At 43.5% G+C, this 17,092-nt stretch overlaps 1 protein-coding gene across 11 annotated transcripts in view; it reads left to right on the top strand.

The window, feature by feature from the left end:
* The window catches only part of MRTFB (myocardin related transcription factor B), a 276,619-nt gene that overhangs the window by 245,887 nt on the left and 13,640 nt on the right, over positions 1-17,092 (top strand). For 9 of the 11 annotated variants that reach the window (XM_073899477.1, XM_073899476.1, XM_073899478.1 and 6 more), the window contains 5 exons: positions 13-145; positions 890-1,894; positions 3,532-3,669; positions 6,392-6,550; positions 6,904-7,041. In XM_073899477.1, coding sequence (XP_073755578.1) covers positions 13-145; positions 890-1,894; positions 3,532-3,669; positions 6,392-6,550; positions 6,904-7,041 — 1,573 coding nt within the window. The remainder of the gene's footprint in view (positions 1-12; positions 146-889; positions 1,895-3,531; positions 3,670-6,391; positions 6,551-6,903; positions 7,042-17,092) is intronic. The other 2 variants (XM_025855574.2, XM_025855573.2) reach the window with 2 other exon arrangements.

The following is a 17,092-nucleotide window of genomic DNA, read 5'->3' as shown; positions in this document are numbered from 1 at the left end:
GTTCTTTTGAAGGCCACTCAATGACAAAAATAACAACAGTGGGAATTCAGCTCTGAACAATACCACACCTAACACTCCAAGACAGAATACATCTGCTCCTGTGAGAAAGCCGGGACCTCTGCCTTCTAGCTTGGATGACTTAAAGGTGAGAATTGCAAGTAGAGTTTTTTCGCTCACAGGTACCACGGAAAGGTAAATGATTTGCCAGATTTGTCTACTGTGTGTAGATAAGTTTTCTTCAATAGACTTTACCAACATAAGATAACCTCTGTAGAGGCACTTTCTGTTTATGTCCATTAAGTTTCTTTTAAAATGACCAGTAATGATTCTCATTCATTGAGCATATACCATGTGCAGACACCAAACCAGTTCTGACTGCAGAGGCAGGTTTGTTTTTTTCTTCCCTGCTCACTGCCAAGTTTGGGAGAAGCAGGAAAAATGTAACGGTAAGAATCTGATCTCCCAGGCCAGCCTGCATGGGTTTCCACCGCAGCTCAGTCTTCGGTTATCCGTGGTAGCTCGGACCACAGTGAGTCAACCTCTCTGTGAACTAGGAATTGTAATAATAATACCAACACCTCCTGTGCAGATGAGTTGAAAGGATAAAGCACGCCCAGCTGTGTCTGGCACATGGTCAGTGTATGGCGGTTTTCATCACGATTTCAGTTTTCAGTGCGTGGACATAAATCGTTGCTGTATCGGTGGTCTTTGCAGTGCTTGGGGTCTGTAGCTGTGTGTATCTGTGGGTTAGGAAGAGACACCCTCCCGCTTGCCAGTGTGTGGTCATGGGGAGCTGACAGACCTAGGCCCTTTTCCCGTCCAAGTGTCCCAGAGATTTGTCGGAAGTCGCAGTGCTAGAGGAAGAGGTGTGACTTGTTTGTACTTGCAGGTGTCAGAACTGAAGACAGAACTGAAGCTAAGGGGTCTTCCGGTGTCAGGCACCAAACCGGACCTCATCGAGCGCCTGAAACCCTACCAGGAAATGAACAGCAGCGGCGTCGCGGCGGGGGGCGTCCTGGCGGTGCCCGCATCCGCCATAGTCACCAGTAGCCCCGACGTCACCGTGGCCCTGCCCATCACAACACTGCACAACCCTGTGTCAAGCTCGGGCTCCTCCTTCAAGGCAGAAGTGCCGCCGGCGGGCCCGGGCACCGTCTCCCACGCCGAGACCGTCAGCTCCCCTCTGCCCATCTCGCCGTCCCCCTCCGAACAGTCCAGTCTCGGGACCGAGGACACTCTCACTGAGATTATGACCATGATGTCGCCGGCGCAGTTCCTGTGCTCATCCCCTCTGCGCGTCACGGGCCCTGACGACAGCCCGAGCCCCACCAGCAGCACGCTGTCGAGTCTGGAACTGGACGCGGCTGAGAAGGACCGCAAGCTGCAGGAGAAGGAGAAGCAGATCGAGGAGCTCAAGAGGAAACTGGAACAAGAGCAGAAGCTCGTGGAAGTTCTGAAAATGCAGCTCGAGGTGGAGAAGCGAGGGCAGCGGCAGCCTCCGCTGCTGGAAGCGCAGGTCAGCGCTGCGGCCAGCCCGGCAGCCAAGTTAGACCAGAAGCACAGCGGCTCTGTCAAGGACGAGACCTCGCCCAGCGACTGCTCCGCCCCCAGGCAGCCGGGCCCGCCCGCCGGCCAGCCCCTGGCAACGGGGAGCCAGGCCCTGGCGGCCAAAAAGGCGGTAGTGATCAAGCAGGAGGTCCCCGGGGCGCAGGCGGAGCTGCAGAGCGTGGTGCCGCAGTTTTACGTGAGTTCGCAGGGACAGCCACCGCCTGCCCTTGTCGCTCGGCCTCAGGCTTTACTGACCACGCAGACGGCCCAGCTGCTGCTGCCGCTGTCCATCCCAGGCTCCAGTGTCACCTCAGTGCAGCTCCCCGTAGGCAGCCTCAAACTCCAGGTGTGAAGTGTGTCTTCTAACTCCTTTGCCTTACAGCCTGCCGAGAGTGCAAGCTTGCCTCAGCTTTCTCACAGATGCCTCCGCGCCGGGCTTCGGGGTGCCAGGACATGGAGGGCGGGGGCGTAGATTCCAATTGCAAAATGTTAATAGCTAGCACTGTTTCCCTATGGCAGAAACACACAAGCGGTGCTTTTCTACTTTCCATACCTTTTATCTTTAGTGAGCACCCTATCGCGCATGCAGGCATTTTTAAATACTAGTTACAGCATCATCAGAATAGCTAGTGTCACGGGGCACTTTCTGTGTGCAAGGCACAGCATCAAGTACTGTATTTTTTTTACTTATTTAAGTAATCCCTGCACCGAGTGTGGGACACAAACTCAAAACCCCGAGATCAGGAGTCGCACGCCCCTCCAACTGAGCCAGCTGGGTGCCCCGTGTACTTTGAAGGGCTTACTCCCTTTAGTCCCTGCTTCCTCTGGAAGGTCTAAGTGATAACATCCATTTTGAGATAGGGAAACGGAGGTTTGGTAAGTTGCTGGGTAATTCTGACTACAGAGCTTTCACTTTGACGCCCACTCCTATATTCTACCTCCTAAATGTAATTCTCAAAAGACACCAGTGAAGCGAAGATGCCAGAGGCATGTTGGGCATCTAAGGGAAATGGGACCACAAACCCAGGAGTGAGGATGTTGTTGAGAGGTGATAAAACACTGGTAGGCAAGAAACCTCCTTTTATGCCTACGTAACCCATGTATTGACCTTAGGCTCTTCTTATGTAAGGCATTTTGACAGTTTTCAACAAAATGTGTGGGCCACAAGTAAACAGAACCCATTTGGGGCAGTGCTTCTCAACTTTGACGCCCCAGACACTCTTAATGGCAGAAAGGAGTGGTCCCATACCCCTGGGGTTAGGAAGCATGACCTGAGGCCCTTGGCATGTGCAAAAATTCCAATTCCCCTGTTTAACCTTTACAGTGTCTATGAAATTGAAGGTCTACTCACTCTGTAATATTGGCTCTTCTGAACATTTTTTTTCCAACCAATTCTTCCAGGAGAGTTGATGTTCTCAGAACAAGAACTGTGTTTTATTCTGGACCTCTGTGTGTCCCAGCGCGTGGCTGACTGCCCCCAGAGGGAGCACATCCTGCAGCTTAGAAGCAGGAGTTTGGGCAGTCGGGCCTCAGAGATTTCCAGTTATTACAGTCATTACAACACCTGACCTAGTATGTGTAGAGCTCCTGTAGGCTTTTATTTCAGTGTTCCCTTTTCCCAAAATTTTCAAATGAAAATCTTAGCCACTTAAGAAACAATCAGAGCATGAAAACAACTGGTCTGGTGTTTCACTCTCTGGTTTAGAATTAAGGCTCAAATCTATGTGTTGATGAAGTGTGTATCTGTAAATAATTTCATTTCAGATATGATCCCCACATGACCTGTTATTCCACATCTCAGCTCTTTTTTTAATTTATATACATATATTTAGTAATCTCTACGCGCAACGTGGGGCTCAAACTCATGACCCTAAGATCGAGTCGCACGCTCTTCCGACTGAGCCAGCCAGGTGCCCCCACATCTAAACTCTTGATTCTGAGATTGATTTTGACAATTAAATTGATTTTTTATTTGCTTCCTAGACTCCAGCACAAGCAGGAATCCAGACTCAGCCTCAGACAGCAACTGCCACCCTGTCCTCAGGCTTAGCCCAGACTGTACCTCAGAAGCAAGACACTTTCACACCACATGTGCTCAGTCAGCCTCAGCAAGTTAGAAAGGTGGGTGAAGGCTAACAGGTGGCAGGCTGTCGCTGACGTGTGCTCTTGTCTGCTCAGCAATCCCGCAATATCCGCAAAGCAGTCTCCTCGTGGGAAGCACCTGTTCTTCTGTGTGATGTTTCTCCCATCGGGTGGGCCTCAGGTCACGTGGCCTCTGGCTCTGGATTACCCAGTTATTTGGGGAAGAGAGTTCTGTATTACTGAAAGCTAGCTCATCTTAACAGTTAAACCCCTTTTCCAAGAAAGTTTCAAAAGTATGTTTTTAATCCTCATATGTAGGATTTTCTGGGACTTAAATTTCAAATTAATTATTGGGGGGGGGGGCAGTGCTGCTCCCTGGGAAGAGAGATTTGAAGATGAAAAAGATACTTTCTGAAAGGTTTGCCTTGAGTAAGATCTTTGTATATTTAAGAGTTTGCCATCTTGCAGATTTAGAGCCAGAAGACCCAGGCCTGGTTATTCTGGTTCCCCAACTTCCTACGTGGTTGGCCTTATGCAAAATTCACTTACTTTCTCTGAGTGTTATTTTCCTCGTCTTTAAAATGACGGTGTTGGTCTAGGGCTCAGTAACTTGTGCATGTGTTCCTACCAAAAAGTTCTGATGTGAAAGCCCCAAAGTTACCAAAATTCCCTCTTAATCCAGTAGGTGGAGCTATGTGCACATCTCCTTGCGAGAAAACTTGTAAAGGCCTCAAAAATAGGTCTCACTCTTTTATTTTATAAGGGGGCAGGGGCAGAGGAAGAGGGAGAGAGAGAATCTTAAGCAGGCTCCATGTCCAGTGCGGAGCCCGACACAGGGCTCAGTCTCACAACCCTGAGATCATGACCTAAGCCGAAATCTGGAGTTGGACACTTAATCGACTGAACTACCCAGTTGCCCCAGGTCTTACTATTTTAAACCTTGAGAATTATTAGCCCCAGAATTTTAATCTTCAGCATAAAAAAACTTGGATAATGAGGTGTACCTGTAGACATGGCCCAACGTGGTGTGTACTGTCTAGGCTAAGACCACTTGAGCAAGAGACAAAAACAATGCCTGGGGTCATTGGTAGTCACATCAACTTGTGCTCTCTTCTGGAATCTGCTCTGGGAAACGCAGTGAGCCAGGACTTATAGCTGCGTATTACTTTGGGCTCAGAATAACATTTTAGTATAGTGATAAGCTTAGTGAATGTTCATATTGTCAAGACAGTTTGTTTTAGGGAGGAGAGAGCAAAACAGGATATAGACAAGATAAATAAGGGCTTATTCACTTAGTCTGAAAAAACTAGAATCAGGGGTCATTAATTCCATTTTGAAGGAAGAAATCATCGTACCAAAAAGAAGAAAATTCAGCTTTTTCAAAGGGGAGTACACTTACTTCTAGAAATTCTCACCCAGAGCAGTGGTACCGTTTGTAGGGATATATGACACACACATAAATATACTTTCCCACTTGAGAAATACATATGTATACTTACAACAGAAATATAGGGGTAAGTTTTTCTCTTTCTGAATACGTGGTATAAAGTATATTAGATCTTTTTACGAGTAAATCAGCTCTGTGAAATTCAGTTGCAAAAGTCCATAAAACCTTTGGCTCCTAATGGGAGCCAAATACACACTCAGCCATTCCACAGGAGAGAATCCTCACCGCTCACCGATAGAGCGGAAGTTACCTTCTCAGAAGGGGGCAGATTTTAAATGGGGCCTCGTAAGGATCTGCAGAAATGTTCAAGAAACTGGAAAATTGAGTGTGGCCACAGCACGTGTGGCTGTTGAGGTCGGCTAGAAAAGGAGCCAGGTGGTAGAAGGTTCGTGTGCCAGCCAGACAGGAAGGTTTTACCATGAAGGACAGAGGAGCCAGGAGTGTGGGGGCTCCATCAGGTGTGGGTGTCAAGACCGGAACTGTCGTGGAGGGCTGACGGGGGAGGGAGGCTCAGCAGGGAGGCTGTGCCAGTTTTCCAGTGATCAATAGCAAGGGCCTGGATTAGGACAGCAGAGAACAGAGACCTGATTCAGGAGGCATTCCGAAGCTGTGTGAGCGCTGAGGGGAGAAAGCAGAGGAGACTGACGGCTCCATTTACCAAAGTTTTAAAAATAAATGAAGGTAGAACCAAGAATTATTTTTCCTCAGAGACTGGAGGTGGTGGGAGGAAAGGGGAAAGTTTAGTTTGGAATATATTAAATTTGAGATGTCCCAAATTTATGTTTATAACGGTTATAAATGTGGCTGTGGCACTTGGGAGCAAGGCTGGAAAAGAGGGGTGGGTTGGGGGGTTATTAGCTTAATCGTGAACATGAAAGCCATGAGAGTAGATGAGATCACCCTGGTGAGGAACAGGAGAAATTCAGCTATCGCCTAAGAGAAAAATTACTCTGAGCAAATGCGGATTTCCCGGAAGGTGCAGTCCCCGCTGCCATCAAAGACTGGCCACTGAGTAAGGGATGATTGACGCCAGAAAATCAGGGTCAGCAAACCGTGGCCTCAGGGCCTGTCTCTGTGGGTAAAGTTTGACTGGAACCCAGTGCCACCCATTTATTTCTGGGTTGTGGAGACTGCCTTTGGGCTGCAGCAGCAGAGTGGAGCAGCTACCTTGGAGAGCCGGGGCCTGCAAGCCCTAAACTGAGTACTTGAGGGCTCTTTCCAGCAAACGTTTGCTGCCCCTTCTCCGAAGACATGGTTTTCTTTGGTAGGAAGAGCAAAAGAACACACTGAATGGAAAACACTGGTTCATTACAGGTCTTCACAACCTCGGCATCGAACACCGTTCTCCCCTACCCAAGAGCACCCGCTCCAGCAGTCCAGCAGCCCTTTGTCAGTAAGACGCCCACCAGCGTTCTGCAGTCCAGAAGTGCCCCACGTGCCTCCCTGCAGAACGGACCTACCACTTCCAGTAAGGTAATGCTGTGAGCATGGAGTACCAGCAACAGGGGTGCTTCCTGGGGTACAAGAGCATTCCAAAACCCAGCGCTTCCGCCTTGGAGGGACTGAGTATCAGTATGCATGGGACAAAACAGCCAAAATACCGTGGTGACAGTTGTTAGGGGGCAGCTTCGCTCTTACCACAGTGAAGCTGGCCCTTCCACACGAGGTGGCCCCCCGTCAGCCACACGGGTCCTAGGTCCTGAGGCTCGCGAGTTGAGGAATGCCATGATGGGGCTGCCCCATGCAGAGGGCAGAGCCCTGCCTGGCCAGGGCTTGAGGAAGCTCACTGCCCGGAGCTGACGTGTGTCTCCCTCGGTTTGCCTCAGCCCGGCTCACCCCCGCCACCCCAGCAGTGTGTCGTCCAGCACTCCCTGTTTGGGAGCCCAGTCCCCAAGACGAAAGACCCTCCCCGCTACGAGGAGGCCATCAAGCAGACGCGCAGTGCCCAGTCCTCCCTTCCAGAGGTAAGTGAGGCCAGTGGCCACGTCCACGGGCTTACATCTGGGGTGTCATCCTCACACAGACTCCCTTGTCGAAGGTGTACTTGGCCGCGAAAGAAACACAAATTTCAGAGCCAGGAACCTCCTTGGCATTTTAAATGCTATTTTTTTTTTTAATTGAAGTAGGGTCGACGTACAATATTATATTCGTTTCAGGCGTACAACACAGTGATTGGACATTTGCAGACATTATGGAATGCTCACCAGCATAAGTGTAGTTCCCATCTGTCACCGCACAGAGTTACTCCAAGATCACTGACTGTATCCCCCATGCTGTGCGTTGCGTTCATGATTTATTTTGTACCCGGACGTTTGTACCTCTTCACCCCCTCACTTATTTCACCTTCCCCCACCACTCCACCCCTCCGGCAACCACCAGGGTCTTTGTATTTTTGAGTCGGTTTCTGTTCTGTTTGTTCATTTGTTATTTTTTAGATTCCACATGTAAGTGAAATCATTTGGTATTTGTCTTTCTCTGACTTACTTCACTTAGCATAATTCTGTCTTAGTTCATGCCTACTGTCACAAATGGGAAAAATATTCTTTTTTATAGCTGAGTAATTTTCCTGTGTGTGAGTGTGTGTCGCACATCTTTATCCCTTCATCACCAGCGGACACTTGGGCTGCTACCATATCTTGGCTAGTGTAAGTAATGCTACAGTAGACGTAAGGGTGCATATATCTTTTGGAATTAATGTTTTTGTCTTCTTCAAATAAGTACCCAGAAGTGGAATTGCTGGATCACATGGTAGCTCTGTTTTTAATTTTCTGAGGACCCTCCATACTGTTGTCCACAGTGACTGCACCAGTTTGCGTTCCCACCGACAGGACCCTGCGGCTCCCTTCCTGCACATCCTCACCAACACTTGTTATCTCTTGTCTTTTTGATACCCGCCATTCTGACTGGTGCAAAGTGGTCTCTACTGGTTTTGATTTGTAGTTCCCTGATGATGAGTGATGTTGAGCATCTTTTCTAGGTCTGTTGGCCATCTGGATGTCTTCTTTGGAAAAATGTGTATTCTGCTGTTTGGGGATGGACTGTTCCATATATATCTATTAAGTCTGTCTGGTCTGATGTGTCATTCAGAGCCACTGTTCGCTTATTGATTTTCTGCCTGGAAGATCTATTAGTTGATGTAAGTGGGGTGTTAAAGTCCCCTACTATTACTGTATTACTGTCAATGTCTCTCGTTAGTCTGTTAATATTTGCTTTATATGGATAGACAGGTAGATAGATAGAGGCTCCTGTGTTAGATGCATAGATATCTGTGGTTGTTACAGCCTCTTTCTGGATTGATCCCTTTATCATTATGCAGTGCCCTTCTCTGCCTCTTGCTACAGACTTTGCTTTAAAGTCTGGCTTTCATTTTGCTTTGTTTTGTTTTGTTTTTAAATTCAGTTAACATATAGCATATTTCAGTTAAATTCAGTTGAGTTAACATATAGCGTATTATTAGTTTCAGTAGAAGTTAGTGACTCATCGGTTGCATATAACACCCAGTGCTCATTCCATCAAGTGCCCTCATGTCCATCACTGAGTAACCCTGTCTGTCATAAATATTCCTACATCAGCGGTTTTTTTTTTTTTGGCTTCCATTTGTATGGAATATGTTTTTCCATCTCTTCACTTTAAGTCTGTATGCGTCTTTAGGTCTGAAGTGAATCTCTTATAGGCAGCATATTAGATAAGTCTTAAGTTTTTCCATCCATCTGGGAACCCTGTGTCTTTTGATTGGAGCAGTTAGTCTGTTTATATTTAAAGTGATAGGTAATTACTGCCATTTTTTAAAATTGTTTCTGGTTGTTTTTGTGTTTCTTTTCATAATTCTTCTTTTGCTTTCTTTCTTTGTGATTAGATAACTTTCTTTGATGTTATACTTGGATTCCTTTCTCTTTATTTTTTGTATATTATAGGTTTTTTGCTTTGTGGTTACCATGAGGTTCACACATAATATCCTATCTATAGTACGGTATTTTAAGTTGATAGTTGCTTAAGTCAAACACATTCTAGAATTCTGTACTACGTTTTTGCTCCCCTTTTTATGTATATGATGTCATATTTTACATCTTTTTTAGTTTGTGAATTCCTTAACTAATTATTGTAGATACAACTAATTTTACTACTTTTGTCCTTCAGTCTTCATACTAGTTTTATAAGTGATTGATTTACCTTAACTATACATTTGCTTTTACCAGTGAAACTTTTTCCTTTCATAATTTTCTTCTAGTTTTGGCCTTTTCTGCTTAAAGAAGTTCCTTTAACATTTCTTGTAAGGCCACTTTAGTGGTCACTCCTTTGACTTCTCTTGGCCTGAGCAACTCTTTATATTTCCCTCAATTCTGAACGATAGCCTTGCTGAGTAGAGTATTCTTGGTTGTAGATTTTTCCCTTTCACCACTTTGAATATAGTATGCCTCTCCCTTCTGGCAAAGTTCCTGCTGAAAACTAAGACTCAGCTTTCCTTGTACATAACTAGTTGCCTTTCTCTTGCTGCTTTTTAGAGTCTCTCTTTATATTTTGACATTTTGATTATTATGTGGGCGTCCTTGGGTTCATCTTGTTTGAAGCTATCTGTGCTTCCTAGACCTGGCTGGCTGTTTCCTTCTGCAGGTTGGGGAAGTTTTCAGCTATTATTTCTTCACATAAGTTTTCTGGGTCTTTCTCTCTCTCTTTCTCTTCTCCTTCAGGGACACTTATAATGCAAATGTCAGTACACTTGTCCCAGAGGTCTCTTAACCTAGCCTCATTTTTTTCTCTTCTTTTTTTTCTTTTGGCTGTTCTGTTTGGATGATTTCCACTACCCTGTCTTTCAGATCTCTCATCTGTTCTCCTGCATCCTTTAATCTGCTGTTGATTCTCTCTTGTATATTTTTCAGTTCATTTATTTTATTCTTAGCTTTGGTTCTTTTTTATATTTTCTGTTTCTTTGTGTAAGTTCTGAGTTCACCCACTCTTCTCTCAGATCCAGTGAGCATCTTTATGACCATTACTTTGAATTCTTTATCAGGAAGATTGCTTATCTCTGTTTCATGTAGTCCTTTTTCTGAGATTTTGTGTTGTTCTTTCATTTGGAACATATTCCTCTGTCTCCTCATTTTGTCTGACTCTGGGTTTATTTCTGTGTATTAGGTAGGCCAGCTACATCTCCTGGTCTTAAAAGTAGTGGCCTTGTATAGAGGGTGTCCTGTGAGGCCCAGGAATGCAGTCCCCCCTGCTCACCAGAACCAGGCCCTCCAGGGGTGTCCTCTGTCTGGACTGTGTGCACTCCGCTTCTGTTCTGGGCCGAGACGTCTGTGGGTGTGCTGGTGGGCCAGGCAAGCAGTGCTAGCAAGATAAGGATGGATGGACAGTGTCAGAGCTGGCTCCCACCAGTATTTACACTCATACACAGAGTTCCCGCAGATCCCGGCTCTCCCAGCACATGCCCTAAAAAGTAAGTCTCCTACGCATATAACCCAGACACTTTCCAAACTGCCGCTTCTGTGCTGGGTCTCAGACCGAGTGATAAAATGCACTGGCCCTTTAAGAGCAGAATCTCAGTTCCCTAGAGCCTTCTGGCTCCGGCCCCACTGATTTTCAAAGCCAGAGGTTTTGGGGGCTCATCTGCCCATTGCAGATCCCCAGGGTGGGGCTGCCCACTGTGGGGCTTGATCCCCTTGCTCCTCATGGAGGACTTCCACGCTCGTGGGTGATACAGATCACCGTGCCAGGGGTGGTTCTTGACCACTTCCCTGCCCCTCCTTCCCTTCCCTGTGTGGCCTTCACTATATCTTTAGTTGTGGGAGAGAGAGGTTCTGTTAGTCTTCAGGTCATTTTCAGAGTGAGTCTCACTATATTTAGTTACATACTTGATGTGTCCATGGGAAGTGAGCTCAGGACCCTCCCACTCTGCCATTTCCCATGCTTCTCCTATAAATGCTACTTTAAACCCAAACACCAGGCACTGGGAAGACTCCCAGACAGCTCTGGCAGCTGTGTAACCTGCACTTCCTACTTACTCAGACTCAGGGTTTTCCTTTTAACTTCTCCTTGGGGGATGGGTCACGTTAAGGATAGATGTGATGATGGCCAGGGCATGTATTTTATACAGGTCTCTCTGTTCTTCTCTTTTTATTCAAGTATAATTAACATACAGTGTTAGATTAGTTTCAGGTGTACAATATAGTGATTCAGTAATTCTATACATTTCTCAGTGCTCATCCCCTTTATTTCACCCATTCCCCGACTGACCTCCCCTCTGGCAACCACCAGTTCTCTGTATTTAAGAGTCTGGTATTTTGATCGTCTCTGTTTTGTTTGTTTTGTTTCTTAAATTCCACATATGAGTGAAATCATTTTGTATTTGTCTTTCTCTGCCTGACCTCACTTAGCATTATACCCTGTATGTCCATCCATGTTGTTGCAAATGGCAAGAGCTTATTCGTTTTTAAGGCTGAGTAGTATTCCATTGTGTATATATACACCACAACTTCTTTATCCATTCGTCTATGGATGGACGCTTGGGTTGCTTCCATCGTTTAGCTATTGTAAATAATGCTGCAGTAAACATAGGGGTGCATATCTCTTTTTAAATTAGTGTTTTTGTTTTCTTTGCATAAATTCCCTGTACTGAGATTACTGGATCATAAAGTAATTCTATTTTTAATTTTTTTAGGAACCCCCATAATGATTTCTGCAATGGCTGCACAGTTTGCATTCTCACCCACAGTGCACCAGGGTTCGTTTTTCTCCACATCCTTATCAACACTTGTTATTTCTTGTGTTTTTGATTTTAGCTATTCTGACAAGTGTGAGGTGATAGCTCCTTGTGGTTTTGATTTGCATTTCCCAGATGACGAGTGATGTTGAACATCTTTTCATGTGTCTATTGGCCATCTATGTGTCTTCTTCAGAGAAATTGGGGGTTTTTTTGGTATTGAGTTGTGTAAGTTCTTTATATATTCTGCAAATATATACATATATCAGATATATCATTTGCAGATATCTTCTCCCGTTCAGTAAGTTGCCTCTTTGCTTTGTTCATGGTTTCCTTTGCTTTGCAGAAGCTTTTTACCTTGGGTGTAGCCCCGAGAGTTTAATTTTGTTTTTGTTTCCCTTGCCAGAGGAGACATATATTCAAAAATGTTTCTGTGACTGATATTCAAGAAATTATTGCCTATGTTTTCTTCTAGGACTTTCGTGGTTTCAGGTCTCACATTTAGGTCCTTAATCATTTTGAGTTTATTTTTGTGCATGGTGTAAAAAAGGCCTCCAGTTTCCCCAACACTGTTTCAGTGACTGTGTTTACTCCATTGTATATTCTTGCTTCCTTTGTCATAGATTAACTGACCATAGAAGAATGGGTTTATTTCTGGACTCTCTTTTGTTTCATTGATCTATGTGTCTCTATTTCTGCCAGTGTAATACTGTTCTGATTACTACAGATTTTTATCTTGAAAACTGGGATTGTGATGCTTCCAACTTCGTCCTTCTTTTTCAAGATTGCCTTGGCTCTTTGGGTTCTTTGGTGGTTCCATGCAAATTTTAGGATTGTTTGCTCTGGTTCTATGGAAATTTGGTATTTTGACTGAGATTGCATTAAATCTGTAGATCGCTTTGTGTAGTGTGAACATTTTCACAATACTGGTTCTTCCAATCCATAAACATGGAATATCTTTCCACTTGTTTATGTCATCTTCAGTTTCTTTCACCAGTGTTTCATAGTTTTCAGACTGTAGGTCTTTTACCTCCTTGGTTAAGTTTATCCCTAGGTATTTAACTCTTTTTGGCACAGTTGTAAATGGGATTGTTTTCTTAATGTCTCTTCTTGCTACTTCATTATTACTGTATAGAAATGCAACAGATTTCTATATATTAACTTTGTATCCTGTGACTTTACTGAATTCATTATCAGTTCTGGTAGTTTTTTGGTGGAGTCCTTACTGTTTTTTATATATAATATCATGTCATCTGCAAATAGAAGTTTTACTTCTTCCTTTTCAGTTTGGATACCTTTTATTTCTTTCTGTTGTCTGATTACTGTGTCCAGGACTTACAGTGCTATGTTGAATAAAAGTGGTGAGAGTGGACATCCTTGAATTGTTCCTGATCTTAGAGGAAAAGCTGTTTCTCACCATTGAATATGGTGTTTTTCATATATGGCCTTTATGATGTTGACGTATGTTCCCTCTAAATCTTTGTTAAGTTTTTATCATAAATGGATGTTGTACCTTACCAAATTTTTCTGCATCAATTGAGATGATCATATGGTTCTTATCCTTTCTCTTATTGATGTGATGTATCACATTGATTGATTTGCAAGTATTGAATCACCCTTTCATCCCAGGAATAAAAACCACTTGTTCCTGGTGAATGATCTTTTTCATTATTGTTGAATTAGGTTTGCTAATATTTTGTTGAGGATTCTTGCATCTATGTTCATCAGAGACACTGGCCTCTTTTTCTTGTAGTGTCTTTATTTGGTTTTGGTATCAGGGTAATGCTGGACTTGTAGAATAAATTTCGAAGCTTCTATGCATCTGTGTTCATCAGAAGACACTGGTCTTCTTTTTCCTGTAGTGTCTTTATTTGGTTTTGGTATCAGGGTAATGCTGGACTTGTAGAATAAATTTCGAAGCTTTCCTTCCTTTTCTATTTTGGATTAGTTTGAAAAGAATAGGTATTAACTCATCTTTAAATGTTTGGTAGAATTCACCTGTGAAGCCATCTGGTCCTGGACTTCTGTTGCGAGTTTTTTTATTACTTAATTTGATTTCTTTGCTAGTAATCAGTCTGTTCAGATTTTCTATTTCTTCCTCATTCACTTTGGGAAAGTGATATGTTTCTAGGAATTCATCCATTTCTTCTAGGTTGTCCAATTTGTTAGCATATAATTTTTCATAGTATTTTATTGTACTCTTTTGTATTTCTGTGGTGTTACTTCTCCTCCTTCATTTCTGACTTTATTTTTTTGAGTCCTCCTTTTTTGATGAGTTTAGCTAAAGGTTTATCAATTTTGTTGGTGTTTTCATAGAAACAGCTCCTGGTTTCACTGATCTATTCCAGTGTGGTTATTTTTAGTCTCTGTTTCATTTATTTCTGCTCTAATCTTTATTATTTCCTTCTTTCTACTGGCTGTGGGCTTTGTTTGTTCTTTTTCTATCTCTTTCAGGTGTAAGACTGTTTGAGACTTTTCCTTGCCTCTTGAGGTAGGCCTGTATTGCTATAATCTTCCCTCTTAGAACAGCTTTTGCTGCATCCCAAAGATTTTGGACCATTATGTTTTCATTTTCATTTGTCTCTGTTTATTTTTTGTTTCCTCTTTGATTTGTTGGTTGACCCATTTATTGTTTAGTAGCATGTTATTTAGCCTCCACATATGGGTGTTCCTTCCAGATTTTTTCTTGTGACTAATTTTTAGTTTCGTACCGTTGTGGTTGGAAAAGATACATGATAGGATTTCGGTCTTTTTTAATTTATGGAGACTTGTCTAACATGTGATCTATTCTGGAGAAAGTTCCACTTGTACTTGAAAAGAATGTGAAATGGTTTATCTTTATATACTTTAAGTATATATATACTTAAGTTACATAGTTGCACTGATGTGGCTGTATATATATAATATATATATATACTTTAAGTTCATCTGGTCCGGTGTATCATTCAAAGCCACTATTTCCTTGTTTTTTGTCTGGATGATCTATCCATTGATGTAAATGGGGTGTTAAAGTCCCCTTCTGTTATGTACTACTGTCAGTTTCTTCCTTTGCGTCTGTTAATCGTTGCTTTCCATGTTTCGGTGCTCCCGTGTTGGGTGTGTAACTATGTACAACTGCTATATCCCCTTATTCGATTGTTCCCTTTATCATTATGTAGTGTCCTTTGTCTTAAAGTCTGTTTTGTCTGATAGAATAAGTATTGCTATGCCAGCTTTCTGTTCACTTCCATTTGCATGGTAAATGCTTTTTCATCCCTTCACTTGCAATCTGCATGTGTCTTTAGGTCTGAAGTGAGTCTCCTGTAGGCAGCATATAGATGGATGTTGCTTTTTGTATCCATTCAGTCACCCTGTGTCTTTTGATTGGAACACTTCGTCCATTTACATTCAAACTAATTATTGATGGGTATGGACCTATTTCCATTTTGTTACTTGTTTTATGGTTGGTTTTGTATTTTTTCCCTGTTCCTTTCCTGTCTTGCCCTCTTTCCTGGTGGTTTGATGTCTTTCTTGAGTGATATCCTTGGATTCCTTTCTCTTTCTTTTTTGCATATCTATTACCAGTTTTTGATTTGTGATTACCATTACGTTGACAGATAACATCCTATGCATATAGCAAATATATATTAAGTTGATGGTCGTTTAAGTTTGCCCCCATTCTAAAAGCACTAAAAGTTTTTACTCCTTCCCCCCTGCACATTTTATGTATATGATGTCATACTTTACATCCTTTTATTTTGTGAATCCCTTGACTGATTTTTATAGGTATAATTGATTTTACTGCTTTTGTGCTTTAACCTTCATACTGGGTTTTATATGATTAATCTACTACTTTTATTATGTTTATATTTACCTGTGAAATTTTTTCCTTTCCTAATTTTCTTCCTCCTAATGATGGCCCTTTCTTTCCAAAGAATTCCCTTTAATGTTTCTTGTAAATCTGGTTTAGTGGTGTTGAAGTCCTTTACGTTTTGTTTGGGAAACTGTTTTTCTCTCCTTCAACTCTGAATGATATCCTTGCTGGGTAGAGTATTCTTGGAGGTTTTTTTCCATTTAGCACTTTGAATATATCATACCACTCCCTTCTGGCCTGTAAGGTTTATGCTGAAAAATGAGCTGATAGCCATATGGGGTTTCCTTTGCACATGGTGGTTTTCTCTTGGTGCTTTCAAAACTCTATCACTGCCTTTTGCCGTTTTAATTATTATGTGTCTTAGCATGGACCTTCTTGGGTTTATCTTCTTTGGGGCTCACTGTGCCTCCTAGATTTGTATGTCTGTTTCCTTCCCCAGATTAAGGAAGTTTTTAGCTATTACTTCTTTAGATAAGTTTTGTGCTCCCTTTTTTCTCTTCTCTCCTTCTGGGATCCTGATAATGTGAATATTGTTACGCTTAATGGTGTTGCTGAGTTCCCTTCACCTGTTCTCATTTCCTTTTCTTATTTCATTGTTGTTCAGCGTGGTTGCTTTCCATTACTCTGTCTTCCAGCTGACTGATCCTTCTGCTTCCTCTCATCTATGGTTGATTCACTCTTGTAGATTTTTAATTTCATTTATTGAGTTCTTCATCTCTGGTTCTTTTTTATATTTGGGGATACATTCCTCTGTCTCCTCATTTTGTCTAAATCTGTTTGTTTCTACATACTAGGAAAGTCAGCTACATCTCCTGCTCTTGAAAGCAGTGACCTCATGAAGAAGAGGTCCCGTAGTGCCCTGTAGTACCATGTGTCCTGCTCACCAGAAGTAGCAGCTTCAGGGGTGTCTCTGACGTGTGTTGCATGCACCCTACTACTGTTCTGGCTGAGCCGTGTTTGCCTTCAGTCCAGTTGGCTACAGTGACCCACTTTGCCTGTTGTGGCAGGGTTTGGTCTCTGTGCTGCCTTGGTCTTGTAGTTGGATGAGACCAGATCCCTGCCTTCAGCCCGTTTGCCAGGGCTACGTTTGGACCAACCGGCAGGGCACTCTCCCTGCCTTGTCTCCGAGAGCCTTTTGTTGGTGGGTCAGCAGTCAGATCAGATGTCTGCTCCAAGCCCGCTGCTGGGGCTCCAGTAGAATCAGTGTGTGTGGTGATCCTCCCCTCTGCCCAGGGCAGGAGTCACTTTGGAGTGGAGCCGGTCCCCACCAAGGCTGCTTAAAGTAAGGCAGGTTGGATGGTGTGAGTGCCCAGGAGAACACACAGCAGGGTGTGGTTATTAGCAAGGTAGGTGGAGGGTGTTTGCACTGGTTCCTGCAAGTGTCAGGAGTCTAGGCTCAGGCAGAGGAGGAATGGTGCCCCCCCCACCGGTGTCCCCCAGCTCTTTCACTCTTGCCAAAGTCTCC

This window comes from Callorhinus ursinus, unplaced genomic scaffold, assembly GCF_003265705.2.
Source record: "Callorhinus ursinus isolate GAN/ISIS: 27379988/994484 unplaced genomic scaffold, GSC_fseal_2.0 scaffold13, whole genome shotgun sequence".
In the NCBI taxonomy this organism is placed as follows: Eukaryota; Metazoa; Chordata; class Mammalia; order Carnivora; family Otariidae; genus Callorhinus; species Callorhinus ursinus.
The sequence above is the reverse complement of the archived record's forward strand: the minus strand, read 5'-3'. Positions and strand labels throughout refer to the sequence as shown.